This window comes from Nicotiana tomentosiformis, chromosome 8 (assembly GCF_000390325.3).
Source record: "Nicotiana tomentosiformis chromosome 8, ASM39032v3, whole genome shotgun sequence".
In the NCBI taxonomy this organism is placed as follows: Eukaryota; Viridiplantae; Streptophyta; class Magnoliopsida; order Solanales; family Solanaceae; genus Nicotiana; species Nicotiana tomentosiformis.
This window is the reverse complement of record NC_090819.1, coordinates 78,828,769-78,845,245: the sequence shown is the minus strand read 5'-3', so window position 1 is coordinate 78,845,245 and position 16,477 is coordinate 78,828,769. Positions and strand designations below refer to the sequence as shown.

The window sequence follows — 16,477 nt, the reverse complement described above, 5'->3', positions numbered from 1 at the left end:
CCTTATTTATTTATATTAGGGATAGAGTTCCCTAGGCATGGAGTTATCTTATTTATTTACATTTGGGATGGAGTTGCCTTAATTTACTTATACTTGGGATGAAGTTCCCTGGGTTAGATTGGCCTTGTACAGTACTGAGTGACTGATTGTCAGATAATATATATATATATATATATATATATATATATATATATATATATATATATATATATATATCTGGGATGGAGTTCCCCAAGGTGGATTGACCATATACAGTACTGAGTGATTGAGTAATCGGAGAGTGTGAGTACACAAGGTTTCCATTGTGCTACATCACATACAGCATATATTTTGGCATGTAGATATAAAGATGTCACATTCCTCATATCATGCAGAATTTGTCTATTTTACCTGTACTGAGTATAACTGTTGAATTGGAAAACATGCCTACATTTTTGTACTGTTATTTCTATACTAGACTATACTTGTTGAGCTCGTCACTACTTCCAGCCCAAAGGTTAGTCTTGTTACTTATTGAGTTGGTTGCACTCATACTACACTCTGCACCTCGTGTGCAGATTCAGGTACTTCCGGATACAGCGGTTGCCAGATTTGAGGATTTATCTGTTGGAGACTATCAAGGTAGCTGCTTGGAGTCCGCAAACCTTGACTCTCTTTCCTTTCAGTTATTATACTGTTTTATATTTTCAGATAGTATTCTTATCAGTCAGACTTTGTTACTATTTAGATGCTCATGTACTTAGTGACACCGGGTTTTGGGAGCGTTTTATATCAGTATTTGTGAGATTATTTTTATATTGAATGTAAATATTATATTTTCAAGCTTATATTGAGATTGTCGGCTTGCCTAGTATTGAGATAAACGTCATCACGACATGCGAATTTTGGGCTGTGACTTGAGGCTTTCTAAAGGGAGCAAGCCTTAGGTGATCAGGGTCCAATGGCTTGACATAAAGAGTGAGTCATAGACTTGTAGCTAATTAGTTGTTTACAGAACTTAAAATTGCAGTATCCTCCGAAGTGGACATATAGGATGCTAGCCCTTTTCTTTTGCTTGTAATAATCACATGCTGACTGAAACTTAATAATTGGTAAGCCATCAAGAAGTGTAAATTGAGACTTAGATCAAATTATCAAGTTTGCTTTAGGTGGGAATTAGATCATGTTTGTCCTCTATCCTTAGGTATTTCTCTTTGTTGCTCAAGTTTTTTTGGCCAAAATGGAATATGGGCATGTTTCGGATGCCAAAGTACGACTGTCTTCTTTTTGGTATGTTATTTTTTCTGAAAGAATTATTGGTGGTCAAAGTCTCATTTCTTCAATTCATTCGTTTGATCTCTTATTTTTTTTGCAAGTTTGATATAGCATTTAGAATTTACAGATCTGTTCTTCAAAGTTCTAAGAATAAATACCTTTTAAAATAGTTATTTGGTGCCTAATTGAGGAATTAATGTGCCGCTGCAGATTATATTATCGAAAAGCTTGGTTATCATTCTTGTGAAAGTTGTTAGTACGTTTCTTTCTCTCTTTTTCTATAAAGGCGGGCTAAGATTAAGTTCTTATTGAGATGCTGCAATATAATGCAAAGTCCAAACTTTTGCTGATAAGGCTATGGATATTTGGTGGCACATAACGAAAATGTATCCTTTTGCAAGTGTTTTAAACGCGAAAAATAGATTTTGATACCTCATTATCACTATACCACTGTGGACAAATATCACACACTTCACCAACCAAAAAAAAAAAAAATCACATGCATATGCTTCACAAACTTAGAGTATATATAGATCTCCATATAAACCATGTTTCACCCTAATGCAAAATCTATTATCTGTAAGAACCCATAGTAATCAACATTCAGTCTAGAGAAAGAAGCCTCTGAACAAATCAACTGTTTAATTTCGACAAACTGAAAAGACTCAAATTCAAAGAATACACTAACATTCATTTTCACTCTAATTCTGATGCACGACTATACTTGCTTTGCATAGAGTTGGTGGTCGCGAGGACTTTTAGAGTTGATTCTAATATAAATCGTTTACCATATATTGGAGACATTTGAAGGATTTAATTTCCTTTATTCTAACCTTATTGTCGAATAACTTGTCTTTCCTTTTTATTTTTCATCGTAACTTTATGGTCAAAGAGTAATTTATTTTGTTTGAAATACTAAAACAAATTTAGTAGAAAAAATGTAGTCGACCTTTAAAATAAGTAAAAAGCATATGAAAGAATTTATGATTTTGAAAGTTTGTAACCATAATAGAAACATCAAGTGTTTTTAAGAAATCAACGTAGGATGCTCAACTTGAAACTAAATCTTGATGAGAACTATTTCTAGAATAAATTACAAATACGAAATTGGTTTTGAGAAATTTAATTTAGGGTAAGCTAATGTGAAAGTTAAAATCTGATGTTGTTTTTAGTCAAATATCTTAACATAATTGATTTATTCACGTTGTGCACTGGTATGTCAAATTGATGATATGAAGAGGGTTCGAGCTAATTGTAAAAAGAGTATTTGCTGTTATCAATATATAAAACTAATTTTTTGGCATACATATACGTGAAAACTTTATATTTATATTGACTACATTTAAAGAGAAAACTTATGTAATAATTTTACTGATTTCTTCATCATTGCGCGAAGCGCAGACAATATTCTAGTTTTGTTAATTAATTTCGAAACAGTAATAATAAAAGAAACTTACACCAAATCAACATTGACAAACAAATAATAATTCAAAGTTATATCCCTAAATCCAAAATTCAAGATTTCTTTTGTTACCGTCGAAAATTCAAGATTATGAGTGATAAAGTACTCAAACGGACGGTAAGAAACTAACAAAACAGGGCCCCAACAAGAAGCATACGATATTTGACTGGACGAATAGAATGGAATAGATTTTATATGTACTTAGAAAATGCCAACCGAAATCTAATCTTCTTGTCAGAAGTTCACGTCAATTGGCCTTCTTTATTGATAAGATTCTTCAATTCTCCTTCTCCCTCTCCCTCTCTTCCTCTATTCTGAAGGTAAACTTTTCCTTCTCTTTTTCTAGATTTTTTCTGCTAAATTACTTGCGAAAAATCACATCCTTAGCTCAATTTTGCTCTTCAATGCCTCAAATTTTAATTCTTATAATATAAGCTAGTTGGGTTTTACTGCAGTTCATTGATGCATATTAGAATTTATTGTGTTCTGCAAAAATTACTTGAGAAAAATCACATCTTTACCTCAATTTTGCTTTTCGATGCCTTAAAGATGAATTCTTCTAATATAATCTCTGTTGGGTTTTACTACAATTCATTGATGCATATTGGAATTTTAACCAAATTTTCAACAAAAAAAAATCATATCTTTAGCTCAATTGTGGTTTGGAAAGCTCAAATTCAATTCTTGTAATTCAATCCTTTTTTGGGGTTTTTTGTTATTGGATTTGCTTAAGTGGATAGATGAATTTGAAAGTTTCCATCTTTTTTGGGTTTTCTCCAAATAACTTAAGAAATCATATGTTCATCTCCATTGTGCTTACTAATGCTAAAATTTCTAGCCTTGTAGTGAAACTTTTTCTTGGTTCTTTTTGTTATTGGTTTTACTAATAGAATCATTAGACATTTTCTGGGTTTTGGTCAAATTTTGGAGATAATCACAACTTAATCTGAATTATGTTTTGGAATGCTCAAATTTCAATCTTAGTGATATATTTTTTTTCTTGGGCTTTTGCCAAGTTAATTAAGAAATCACTTCTGTTGCTAAATTATGCTTTGTAAAGCTCAAATTCCAATTTGTTTTATAATGTAATCTTTTTTGGTTCTTCATGTTATGGATTTGGGACCCTAATTTGTGCATTTTTCGTCATACTTGTAGAGCTGCTTATCTGAGCAATAATGGCTTCCGCAGCAATGTTGAACTCACCTTGTAATATTGGAGCTGTGAAGTTTGAGGTGACAGTGAAGCCATCGCCAAATTTGTTTTGTGCACGGCCTTCTATTAGGTTGAACCGTAGGAGGGTGTTGACCATAAGGGCTAGCAGTGAAGGGTCTGGTTCAGGGCCCTTGAGAAAGATGGGCTTGACTGATGAGGAGTGTGAGGCTGCTGTGGTTGCTGGAAATGCGCCTGAAGCTCCTCCAGTTCCACCAAGGCCGGCTGCACCTGCCGGTACTCCTGCCGTGTCTTCACTGGTTAGTTTGAGGCTTATCATTACTTGTAAATTTGTTGAATGTCCATTTTGGAAATGGTGAGGAAGTGTTCAAAATATCCATCTTTTTCATTCTATGCTGCTGAAAGTCAGTTTCTAATTTCTTATCAAATTGTTATCAGAATTAGATATTAAAGAGTTCAGAATGTTCTATTTGTTTTTAATTGAACTTGCCAGATGTATTTGACTGTGGTGTAATTACATTTCTTTTACATTGTTTCTGAATGAAATCTAACTTACCAACTGTACATGGGAATAGCAAAAGATGTGGAGAACAAATATGATGTGATAACTTAGTCACAATTGAGTACAGGCATCTCAATAAATGATAACTAGCTTAGGATATAAAAAATTTGTTCACCTACTCAATTGAAATGATATAATGGGAGTTTCATAAATAATACTTAGTATGGTATTGGAAGACTGCGAAACTGATGCTGAAGGGTGTTATTACATTTTGAGGCATTATCTAACCTTTCCAAGATTTTGTGTAACATTTTCAAGAGTTCCTGCTACAGAAAGCCTTATAGCGGAAAGCAACCACACTTTAAAAATTATATCGAACTATAAAATCTTGAAGTGTACATATAAGGTCTAACAACTTCTTTGAACATCTTTGGCTATTCTTATCTGGACGCAGGGTGCGGAATGTTCAAATTGATACTTGCAAATTAAATGACATTTATGTATAGGGTGTTTCTGGTAATTTTAGAAACGTCAAAGTGTCTTAATTCCATTTACACAATCAAAACTTGACTTTGAAGATGGTGTAACTAAAGCTTAATCCTTCAAGTTCTAGTATGTTTTCAGTGCGTACCACGTTTATTATTTAGTAAGTAGTATAGTTTTTACTTGTTTTTTGTATAAATGATATCATCTTGGTTGAATTGGCAGACTGTATTGTGAATTTTTGGTGGTAATGTTTTTATATTGACGCAATACTGCATTGGAAGTTGATGTGATTGATTTTCTATGTGCCTGTAGCTAATGATCAGATTTCTCTTGTATAGCCAATTAATAGGCGACCACGCCGTAATCGTAAGTCTCCAGCAGTTAGGGCTGCATTCCAGGAAACAAATATAAGCCCTGCGAATCTTGTATATCCACTATTTATTCATGAGGGTGAGTATCTGACTGAACTATGTTCTTCTCTACTAAAACACCTCTCTCAATCTGTTTTTACAAATTGCACGCACTTGCAGGTGAAGAGGACACACCTATTGGAGCAATGCCTGGATGTTATAGGCTTGGATGGAGGCATGGTCTTGTTGAAGAGGTCGGTGACTCAGCTATTCCTAGGATTCTTCATCCTCCATTTTGGCTTTGCCTTCTTTGACCAGAGTTTCAGCATTTTGATTCCTTAATTCGATTCTTCTCTCCCTAATTGATCTGGTAGTATAATAAATCCACTTCCCCCTCCTCTTCAAAGTTTTAGCTGGTGAAAAATGAAGTAACTGATGCATTAGATCACATAAATAGCAAGCAAACATACTCTATCAAGTATCTAATGTGTAGCATAGGTGGGAGGTGGTGACAAACAATGACCACTCCTGAAAGACCACCTTTTGTCTAAGGATGACAAACCGCCGCACCTCCACTTTGGGCCATAAGTAGCTCTCTCCTTAATTTTGATATGATCGACTTTGTAGGCATGCTTTGTATTGGTTTCATAGTGTTCCTAATTTGATGATGATGTGCTGCAATAATTGTCATGTTGCTATGATTATGCTAAATCTCGATGGTGATGTATTTTCCGTTGTCTATGTTATTATGACTAAGACCACTATCATAACAATATTGCTACTATTAATGATAAAACTTTTGCGATAGCATTAGATTTACAAAACGCTATCCTTGTTGTAGGTTTTATTGTTTCTGGGCTGGGCAGATAAACTACTTGATCTGTTAGGAACTGAGGGTGTTGCACATAGACTTGGAGCGTAGGTTATATAACGACTATGATCCTTTTTGGGTATCACTCAATCTTGTCAGTAATATCAACAAACATGAATGTCTATGTTCTCTTTTCTATTTATATAGTTCTGAGAATCATACATACTTTGCTCTTCTTTGGCAAAATATCAAAATAACACTGTCAGAATTTCTGCTATTAGATTCTTTACAGTCACTTTACTGTGTGTAATAATGGTCCCTACTTTGATTAGGATAGGCGTGCAAGCTGGATATGCGTTTCAGTATTCTAGATATATACAAGACTTCAATTTTAGCTACCGGAACTATGTTTAAACTGGGATTCAGGTCTAGATATTCATTTTCACTTTTAAGGGGTTGAGCAGGGTGAAAGACTGATTTATTCACTGGAAGAGGATTATTAAGTACTGTTTTGGTAGAAATTTCTGTAGGTGCAGGTATGAGCGCGCAGATATCAGGAACAAGGAAAAGAGTATAAACAGAGAAACAAAGAAACTCATGTATGTACTTAAAAGCTGCTAATAGTTTAAGAATGTATAGGACGAGTCTTCTAATGGAGGAATCACCTTGGGACTAAGAACTGCTTTTGGCAATAATTGGTACTAAACAATTCTTATTGTCCTACTTATAAAAAATAAAAAAAAATCTTCCTCACATGCAATACTTGAGGAGACTCACATTTGATAAAGCAGAAATTAAATACATGGAAAATAAAATTAGATACTGTAAATCTGTTGTAACAGAAATGAGGTCTGCTAAATAAGAACAACAACAACGACGAACCCAGTGTAATCCCATAATATGGGGTTTGGGGAGAGTAGTGTGTACGCAGACCTTACCCCTACCTTATAAAGATAGAGAGACTGTTTCCGATAGACCCTCGGCTCAAGGAACAATGGAGATAAGGCAAAAGTAGCAAACAATAGTAACAACAATATATTAAGGTAACATGCACGAATGACACAACATGTAATAGTAAAGAATCATGAATAAGATAACACAAAAATAGTCCTAGTACTACTGGTAAGCCTAGGAGGAACACACTACTATCTGACAACCTACAATCGTAATTCTCGACCTCCACGTCTTTCTATCGTGGGTCATATCCTCGGTAAGGTGGAGTAATGACATGTCCCGCCTAACTACCTGTCCCCAATACTTCTTAGGCCTGCACCTTCCCTTTCTCAGACCCGCAATGGACAACCTCTCACACCTCACACCTCATGACCGAAGCATCTATGTCTCTCCTCTTCACATGCCCGAACCATCTCAGCCTCGACTCCCGCAACTTGTCCTCCGCAGATGCTACTCCTACCTTGTCCCTAATAACTTCATTCCTGAACCCGTCCTTCCTGGTATGACCACACATCCATCTCAACATCTTTATTTCAGCTACTTTTATCTTCTGGACATGGGACTTCTTGACAGGCCAGCACTCAGCCCCATGCAACATAACCGGTCTAACCACCACTCTGTAGAACTTGCCGTTAAGTTCAGGTGGCACTCTTATCACACAAAACCCCCGAGGCGAGCCTCCACCTCATCCACCCCGCTCCAATACGATGGATAACATCTTCGTCAATCTCCCCATTGCCTTGAATAATCGACCCAAAATACTTGAAACTATCTCTTTTGGGGACGACTTGAGTACCAATCTTCACTTCCACTCCTTTTTCATGCATCCCATCACTGAACTTGCACTCCAAGTACTCAGTTTTCGACCTACTCAACTTAAAACCCTTAGACTCCAGCGTCTGTCTCCAAACTTCCAACCTAGCGTTAACTCTGTCACGCATCTCATCAATCAGGACTATGTCATCAGCGAATAGCATACACCATAGCACCTCCCCTTGCATGTGTCGCGTCAGCACCTCTAACGCTAAGGCAAACAAAAACGGGCAAAGAGCCAATCCCTGATGCTACCCATCTCCACTGGAAAATGATCTGAGTCTCCTCCCGCAGTCCTCACCCGAGTCTTCGCTCCCTCGTACATGTCCTTAATCACCCTAATGTACGCCACTGGGACACCGCTAGCCTCTATACATCTCCATAGGACCTCTCTCGGGACTTTATCATAGGCCTTCTCCAAGTCTATGAATACCATGTGCAAGTTCTTCTTCCTTTCCCTATACTGCTCCACCAATCTCCTCACAAGGTGAATGGCTTCTGTAGTAGACCTTCCCGGCATAAATCCGAACTGGTTCTCAGAAATAGTAACACTACGTCGCACCCTCCTCTCCATCGCCCTCTCCTAAATTGTCATAGTATGACTCAGCAGCTTGATACCTCTATAGTTGTTGCAGTCCTGAATATCACCTTCGTTCTTGTACAACGGGATCATCAAACTCCATCGCCACTCCTCGGGTATCTTCTTCCCCTTGAAAATGACATTAACCAACCCAGTAAGTCATTCCAAGCCTGCTCGCCCCACTTCCTTCTTAAATTCTACTGGGATCTCGTCAGGCCTAGTTGCCTTACCCCTGCTCATCTTCCGCATTGCCCTCTCAACCTACTCGCTCCTAATGCGCTTGCAAAACCCAAAATCGCTCTGACTCCCTGAGTTTTCCACTCTCCTAGCATGATGTTCCTGTCCCCTTCCTCGTTCAGGAGTCTATGAAATCACTCCTACCATCTACGTTTAATACACGCCTCTTCCACCAGAACCCTACCATCTTCGTCTTTGATGCACCGCACTTGATACAGGTCCCGAGCCTTCCTCTCCCTAATCTTGGCTAACCTGTACAGTTTCATGTCGCCTTCTTTGCCCCCAAGATCCTCATACAATCGCTCAAAAGCTGCAGTCTTAGCCGCAGTGACTGCCAATTTTACCTCTTTCCTTGCCATCTTATAATGCTCCCTACACGTCCTCTGCTCCTCATCTGTGCTCCCCACTAGCTTCAGATATGCCGCTTTCTTAGCTTCCACTTTTCTTTGGACCTCCTCATTCCACCACCAGTCCCCTTTGTAGCCTCCCGAATAACCCTTCGATACCCCTAACATCTCTCTAGCAGCTTCCCTAATACAGTTCACTATCGTGGTCCACATACTACTCGCGTTCCCATTACTCCTCTAGGCCCCCATGGCCAACATCTTTTCCCCCAACTCCTGCGCCTTTGCCTTAGTCAAGGCTCCCTACTTAATCTTCGGCTGGCCGTACACTGCTCTCTTCTTCCTTACTCTCTTGACCTCCAAGTCCATTATCAAGAGTCTATGCTGCGTCGACAGACACTCACTCGGGATAACCTTGCAATCAATACAAAGGCCCCTATCACCCCTCCTAAGGAGAAGGTAATCAATCTGAGTCCTGGAAACCTTACTCCGAAAAGTGACCAAGTGTTCCTCCCTCTTCTGGAAACACGAATTAGCTAACACCAGGTCAAACACTTTAGCAAAATACAACAAAGAGGTACCACCCCCATTCCTAACTCCGAAACCGAACCCGTCATGCACCTCGTCATAACCCCTAGCAGTCACCCCTATATGGCCATTAAAATCACCCCAATGACGAGCTTCTCGGAGTGTGGAATACCACGCACAACCTCATCTAAATCCTCCCAGAAGTGTCTTTTGACTTCCTTGCCCAGGCTCACCTGAGACACGTAAGCGCTAATCACATTAAAAGTGACCCCACCAACCACTAGTTTAATACTCCTTCCGTTCCAGTTTATGTGAATTTATTTCCTTTTTGGCCCGTTCCAAAAAAAATGACCTCTTTCTAAATTTGGAAATAATTTAGCTTAAACTTTCAATTCTACCCTTAATGAGAAACTTTTATAACCACACAAATACTCTGGACCCATTTCTGACATGTTTAGGACCACAAATTCCAAAAGTCTTCAATTTTTCTTAAACTTCGTGCCCAGTCAAACAGGTTCACATAAATTGAAACGGAGGGAGTAGTAATTAGTCTATCATTCACCCTCCTAACATACCGACCCCATTCTTGCCCGTTGCTCCTCCTGAATACCATAGCTTAAACCTGTTAACATCCCGTGCCCTCGTACCTTTCCATCTAGTCTCCTGAACACATGCTATATTAATCTCCCTCTTATGAAGAATCTTCCCTAAAAGGAGATATAAAGGGTAAAGAAATGGACATGCTAAAATCTAGTGGGTGATAAATGGATAGGCTATAGATGGGTTTGTACTTTGTAGGCAACAATTAATTCCTATGCTTGCTGCCTCAGACTGAGAACTAAATACCAAATGGAACTGCAGCATTTCTAGAATTTAACCAGCTTTCAGAATGTCACCATTCTATTTTATGCTTTTAGATGCCCATATAAATTTTCTTAGTGCTTCAATTTCAATCTGGCCATTTGCCAAAGATGGCTTGGTTAAATACTATGTCGCGCGGACTCTTCATTTTAGCCGCCGCACTTATGTCGACATGGCACTAGTACTAGTAAGTGTGTGGGATTCGTACTGGGTGTGGTCAATCAAGATATGGGTACTTTGACCACAATCCATGGACAAATTTGACGAAAAATGGAAGATTGAATTGTAGTTGCTGCCTACTAGTGCCTAGTGCCTACAACCTGAGAAATTCTCAAAATGAAAGATTGAATTATTGGCTGCACTCCATTACCAATAAGTTTCCACATAATATCTCTCATAACTTTAGATATTTTTATAGATCTATTTGTAGAATTTTGAATTATTTTTAGCCGAATTCTCGCACCCATATATGTACTTGGATCTGTATCCCCGAATAAAATTTAGATCACGAAGAATCCGACCTCTAGATCCGCACCCGAATCGGGTACTTGCACCCGAGTCCGATCAACGTAGGCTAAATATACAAAGAATATCATATTCACAAATTCATAATTTACTACAATAATAATGGCGCCTTTGCAATACTTTTGTGCATTTTCTTGAAACAGTTAGAGGTACATTTTTTCTTTTGCAGGTCTCAAAGGCGAGGGATGTTGGCGTCAACAGCATTGTGCTCTTCCCAAAAGTGCCAGATGCTTTAAAGGTCTTCTTTTACCAGCATAAATTTCCATGTACCATCTGAATTGCGATTACATAACTTTTTTTTTGTAACTTCAGACCTCTACAGGAGATGAAGCATACAATGAAAATGGATTAGTGCCTCGAGCTATACGCTTGTTGAAAGACAAATACCCCGATCTTGTATGTATATACACATTACCGGGTTTCATTTTATCTGCTTAGACTGCTAATTAAACAGCTAAATTTTTCTGTGGGGATGTCTGGATCTTCCTCTGATGTTTTATGCTCGTCGACAGGTTATCTACACTGATGTTGCTTTGGATCCATATTCATCTGATGGGCATGATGGCATTGTCAGAGAAGATGGTAATACATAATTTTCCATTCATCCCAGCCTAAAAGAAAAACCGTTTATTGCAGAATTACATCGAACCAACTATGTCAGTTTGCTAGATACATACCAAACCAAACCAAATTTAAATATACAATCAAAACCAAACCAAATAGAATCGGTTTCATGATTTCAGTTTTTTATCAAATGAAATACAAATTCAATCCACAGCTAAGGATAAAACTTCTCGTATGCCAATTTATGTTTAGCAAGAATCCAACAGAAAATGGCCCCCAGGGCTTGGTTCAAGTGGCAAAGGTTGAGGGACTTGTGACTAAGAATAAGCATAGTATTTAAGTGGAGAAGGGTGAGGGGCTGGCCCATTATCCCCGTTTTCGAAGGCTGCGGTAGGTCGGCCCCAGACAGATTTCTCTTCATCAAAAACAAAAACAAAAAATCCAACAAATAGATGAACTTATTATCTGTTGAAACTTCCGTAGGTGAGAAGTTCACTGTGAGACATGATAGCTATTCAAATTCATAAATCAAACAACGATCTAACATCCATATATACTTCCAAACTCAACTAACTTTAGTGAATAAAACAATAAACAAATCACTCCTAAATAATTTCAATGTAAAAAAATAAAAGAATCGAGCAAGCATCATGAATATGTTTAGATGACTTTTTTTGTTTGCTAAAAATATATAAAGTTCTCAAAGATCTCAGTAAAATAAGTAGTAAATTGATTATATATATAGTCAGTTCAGTTTTTTTTCCTCCTTTCTAACAGTGAACCAAACCTAACATTATGGGTTTTATTTATTTAATACTCAAACCCAGAGGCGGACCCAGGATAAGAAGATGGGCACTATTACAATTTACAAAGAGATGAATCTAGAATTTATATTTGACAGGTTCAACCTTTAGATTCTTACCATGAATCCATTATCACTTAGAAATTGCAGGTTAAAATTTAAAAAATTCTTGTAATTTTGGTAATTTTTAACATATATATCTATACTCCATATCAAAAATGCCGGAATCATTGATTCGTGCTACATCATCTACTGCTACTAGTTTTAATTATATAAAATTTTGCAATGACAAAAGGAGATCAATGATTTCAATGTGTTAGATTTGGGGAATTTGAATGAATAACCAAATAAAAAAAGATAGAAACAAAAATAATGTTTAATTAAAACACAAGAGGGACACTAGACATGCCTACAAACTGAGATTTGAACCTCTAACTTCACTTGTAAAGATGCACCGAATAATCATTGCACCATAGGATTCTTTGAGCTTGGGTGCAACAACAACAACATACCCAGTGTAATCCCACAAGTGGGGTCTGGGGAAGGTAGAGTATACGCAGACCTTATCCCTGTCTTTAAGAAGGCAGAGAGGGTGCCCTAAAGGAATTTTCAAGAAATATAACATTATTATACATGGTATCGAGAGAGGAGCATGGTTTCACGTGCCCCATGCTCCAACACATAGATACGCCCCTACCCAAACCAAGTCAAAGGGCATGCCCGTATTTTGGTCTCAACGGTTGATAGCTTTAGCATGGTGTCAGTTGTGAATGATCGTTAAAATTGTGTTGGGAAATTTGTACTTATCCCCCGTTTGATTGTGTATCTCTTTTCTCCATCAATGATATTTCCTTTTCCATAAAAGGAACTTAATTGGACTAATTTTCTTGTTAATGGCAGTCGAGGGAAGACTGAAAGTATAAAGACAAAGAAACATGAAAATTTTTGCCTTTTGTTGTTTCTTATGAATGAATGACCACACATATACAGTGTTAAATTTGACATGCTGAATAAGTTTCATTGAGGCATGGATTATGAACTATTTTGTCAACTGTAATGGCGTCCAGGAGTTATCATGAATGACGAGACTGTGCATCAGTTGTGCAAGCAGGCGGTTGCCCAGGTTATCTTTTATCTCATATGATAGTGTTTCTTCATTCACACAATCTTCTGTCACTCTTTATACACTTAATGTGTACATATTGTTTGCTTTCACCTTAGTTGAGTTGCACCAGTTTTTCGTGGTCCTTGAAAATTATTTCTACGAGTTATCGCCAACATCTCTTTCTTTTGTATTGTTTTAAGACTGAACATGATTTTAGTCATTACAAAGTACAGAATTTGCAACTCAAAAAGGTTAAGTCATCCCAAGTGGGACACAACTACATGGAGGGAGAAAGTAACATAAAGGAACAGCTGGCTAAGTGGGTGTAAGAGGGTGAAGGCAATGGCGCTGCAGCCCTGGCAGGGGGGAGACTGTCAAAGAGAATAATGGAAAAAGAAAAACCATCATTATAAGCGGCAGTACATGTAGTAGTGGATGCTACTCTGGAACTTTTTTGCAAGAGTGTTTGGTTAGGAACTTCTCTGTCATAAAAGACAAGGGACCTCACTGGAGAGTGTTGCTCGAATACTACTTTTAAATCTTCTCTAAGTGAATCATGTAACTTGCAAAACGGCTTTGGTTAGTCAAACCAGCTTGCCATGAATTCTTCTAGTGTTTTCAATTGCTGCTCTAGTGTCTACTTGTTTGCCTTCATATCCACAAGAATCCCAATAAGATCTCAAAACAACAGAGAAGAAGGAACCAGCAGCGCACCAAATATGCCAGAAGTGTACTATAACAGTAAAGCAGTAAAATTCAACATACAACATGGAATAAAATATCCTAAAATATAATTGGGTTGAGTAATCCTTCAAATTGATGATGCTGCTCTTGAACTTGGCTTCTCCTTGAACATGTAATGCTTTTCAAACCTAAAAACATATATGCATCAGGTGTCCGTTTGTCTTTTCCTTTGCAAGTTTTTATGCTTGCATGCAATTCTTTAGAACTTCTAATTAGAAATGCAATTTCCAATCTTGTTACTCTCCTTTTCTTTGCCTTAGGCCAGAGCAGGAGCAGATGTTGTCAGTCCGAGTGACATGATGGACGGTCGCGTGGGAGCAATTCGAGCAGCTCTTGATGCTGAAGGGTTTCAGCATGTCTCTATCATGTCCTATACGGCAAAGTAATTGTCAAAACTCATAAGTTCTGTTATGCAAATGCGTATTATATATTTGTTCTGGAATATTTAGCCGTCTGCACATTGATTCTCTATTCAGTTAAGCAGCTTTCCTATGTTTTGCCTTTTCCTATATTGTACATTGAGCAGCATGGTTTCGGTCGTGCTTAAATGGATAAACAGCATTTTATAGTAATTTTCTCATGTTATTGTTTAATATAAGCACTGACCGGAAGCTTTAAAAAAACTAGTTCCTTTCGCGCAATATAACTTCGATAATCAGTCATTGTGATGGTTTCGGGCACTAGTAGTCTAATAACTTAGAATGCAGACTTTTTTTTTTCAGATTTTCTTCTTTCTTTTTATAGCTTCTTTGTTATTGAAACTCGACTTCCATCTCTTTCTCAACTTGTAAGCTTGAACCATAATGCAGGTATGCAAGCTCGTTTTATGGACCTTTCAGAGAGGCTTTAGATTCAAATCCACGTTTTGGAGACAAGAAAACGTACTGAACAACAAACTAAAACAGATTTTCCTTTTTACAGATATATCATTCATTATATAGCTTACTTTTCCATGAACTTGGTTTTCACATGCAGTTATCAGATGAACCCTGCAAATTACAGAGAAGCACTAGTTGAGCTGCAAGCAGATGAGTCTGAAGGAGCTGATATTCTTCTTGTCAGTATTGCTTTTGTTGTTCTGCATAATAGTGGATGTATACTACTCATTCTGTTCTAAAGTTGCTTTATTTGCATATCAGGTTAAACCAGGTTTGCCTTATTTGGATATTATAAGGCTTCTTCGGGATAAATCTGCCTTGCCCATTGCTGCCTATCAGGTACTCACATGTTCGTTTAGCTTGTTTGTCATCATTCAAAAATTCCATTGAACATTACGTGATGCTCAATCTTAGCGATACTTGTCAAAAGCGATGATCTAATTGTTGCTCCGTCGGATCTGTAACATTATGATGAAGCAGTAGGCTATATTGAAGGCTTTAGAGGGGATAAAATGAAATATCTAAGGTTGCTGTGGAACTTCAGAACATTTGTCTTTGCGTTTGTGCTTAAGATGGTTTACTTCATATTCAGCATTGTCATTTAGATGGATTGCACTAATAAGAAATCCAGCGAGTTCACTCAAGGTTTTCAGTGCTTCTGTGTGACCAATTAGAGATCTCGTCGATTTACTGAACGCTTTGCTAAGTGAATCATTTTGATGAATGATGCTTTGAATCTCGTTTTTTCAAAACTGCCGAATTGTTCAGTTCTGTCAAGTATAAGCGTATAAATAAAGTAGCATCCTGGTGTATTGATGACAACCATTGCTAGTTGAACACTAGTTTTTGCCTTCAATTCTGCACTATCATTTTCTAAAGTTTCTTTCTCTATAGGTTTCAGGTGAATATTCGATGATTAAAGCAGGTGGGGTTCTAAAAATGATCGATGAAGAAAGGGTTATGATGGAATCATTGATGTGCCTTCGACGAGCTGGAGCTGACATCATTTTGACCTATTTCGCTCTGCAAGCTGGTAGATGTTTGTGCGGAGAGAAGAGGTGAAAGCTAGCCGTACCATAAAAGGAACCTGTGTACCAAGAAGAATTTTGAGCCAACTCTTTAGATTAGTTTATGTAGCCTCAATTTCACTTTCTTCTTTCTCTATTGTCTAATTTTCTTGCTAACTCGAGCACGAATGAGTTTAGATTATTTGAGTGAGCTTTAGAGGGAGGCTATTGTCTCTTTGTAACCATTTTGTGCATTAGTTATTATATTATTATTATTAATAAAATAATAACAGATCAGTAATTTGTTTAAACTTCCACAATTTGGCAGTACTACTTCTGCATACCTATTTCGTTTCATTTCCCTAAAGTCCATTGCTGTTAAATTCTTTACTCCCTAGGTTATCATGATATTTACATTGATATTATAAGTTGAGTGAATTTGGTCCTTTCACATTAAAAATTGGATATAATTCAACAGAATATAAGTAATGCTGCAGGCA

The 16,477-nt window shown here is 37.4% G+C and overlaps 1 protein-coding gene across 1 annotated transcript; it reads left to right on the top strand.

Moving 5' to 3' along the window:
- The first annotated feature begins 2,894 nt into the window (after positions 1–2,894).
- LOC104092888 (delta-aminolevulinic acid dehydratase, chloroplastic) lies at positions 2,895–16,288 on the top strand. The gene is made up of 13 exons (XM_009598573.4): positions 2,895–3,036; positions 3,872–4,185; positions 5,213–5,324; positions 5,405–5,478; positions 11,047–11,115; positions 11,190–11,273; positions 11,390–11,459; positions 13,311–13,366; positions 14,353–14,474; positions 14,902–14,973; positions 15,068–15,149; positions 15,232–15,309; positions 15,865–16,288. Exons 2-13 carry the CDS (start codon positions 3,892–3,894, stop codon positions 16,030–16,032), a joined length of 1,281 nt encoding a protein of 426 aa, XP_009596868.1. The 5' UTR covers positions 2,895–3,036; positions 3,872–3,891; the 3' UTR covers positions 16,033–16,288.
- The last annotated feature ends 189 nt before the right edge of the window (positions 16,289–16,477 follow it).

What these genes read in the sequence shown, in the direction of transcription:
- LOC104092888 (XM_009598573.4), top strand. Translation starts at nt 3,892, where the DNA reads ATGGCTTCCGCAGCAATGTTGAACTCACCTTGTAATATTGGAGCTGTG. An exon ending in GGCATGGTCTTGTTGAAGAG is followed by an intron (nt 5,479 to 11,046) that starts GTCGGTGACTCA and finishes TTTCTTTTGCAG; the next exon opens with GTCTCAAAGGCGAGGGATGT. An exon ending in TGCCCATTGCTGCCTATCAG is followed by an intron (nt 15,310 to 15,864) that starts GTACTCACATGT and finishes CTTTCTCTATAG; the next exon opens with GTTTCAGGTGAATATTCGAT.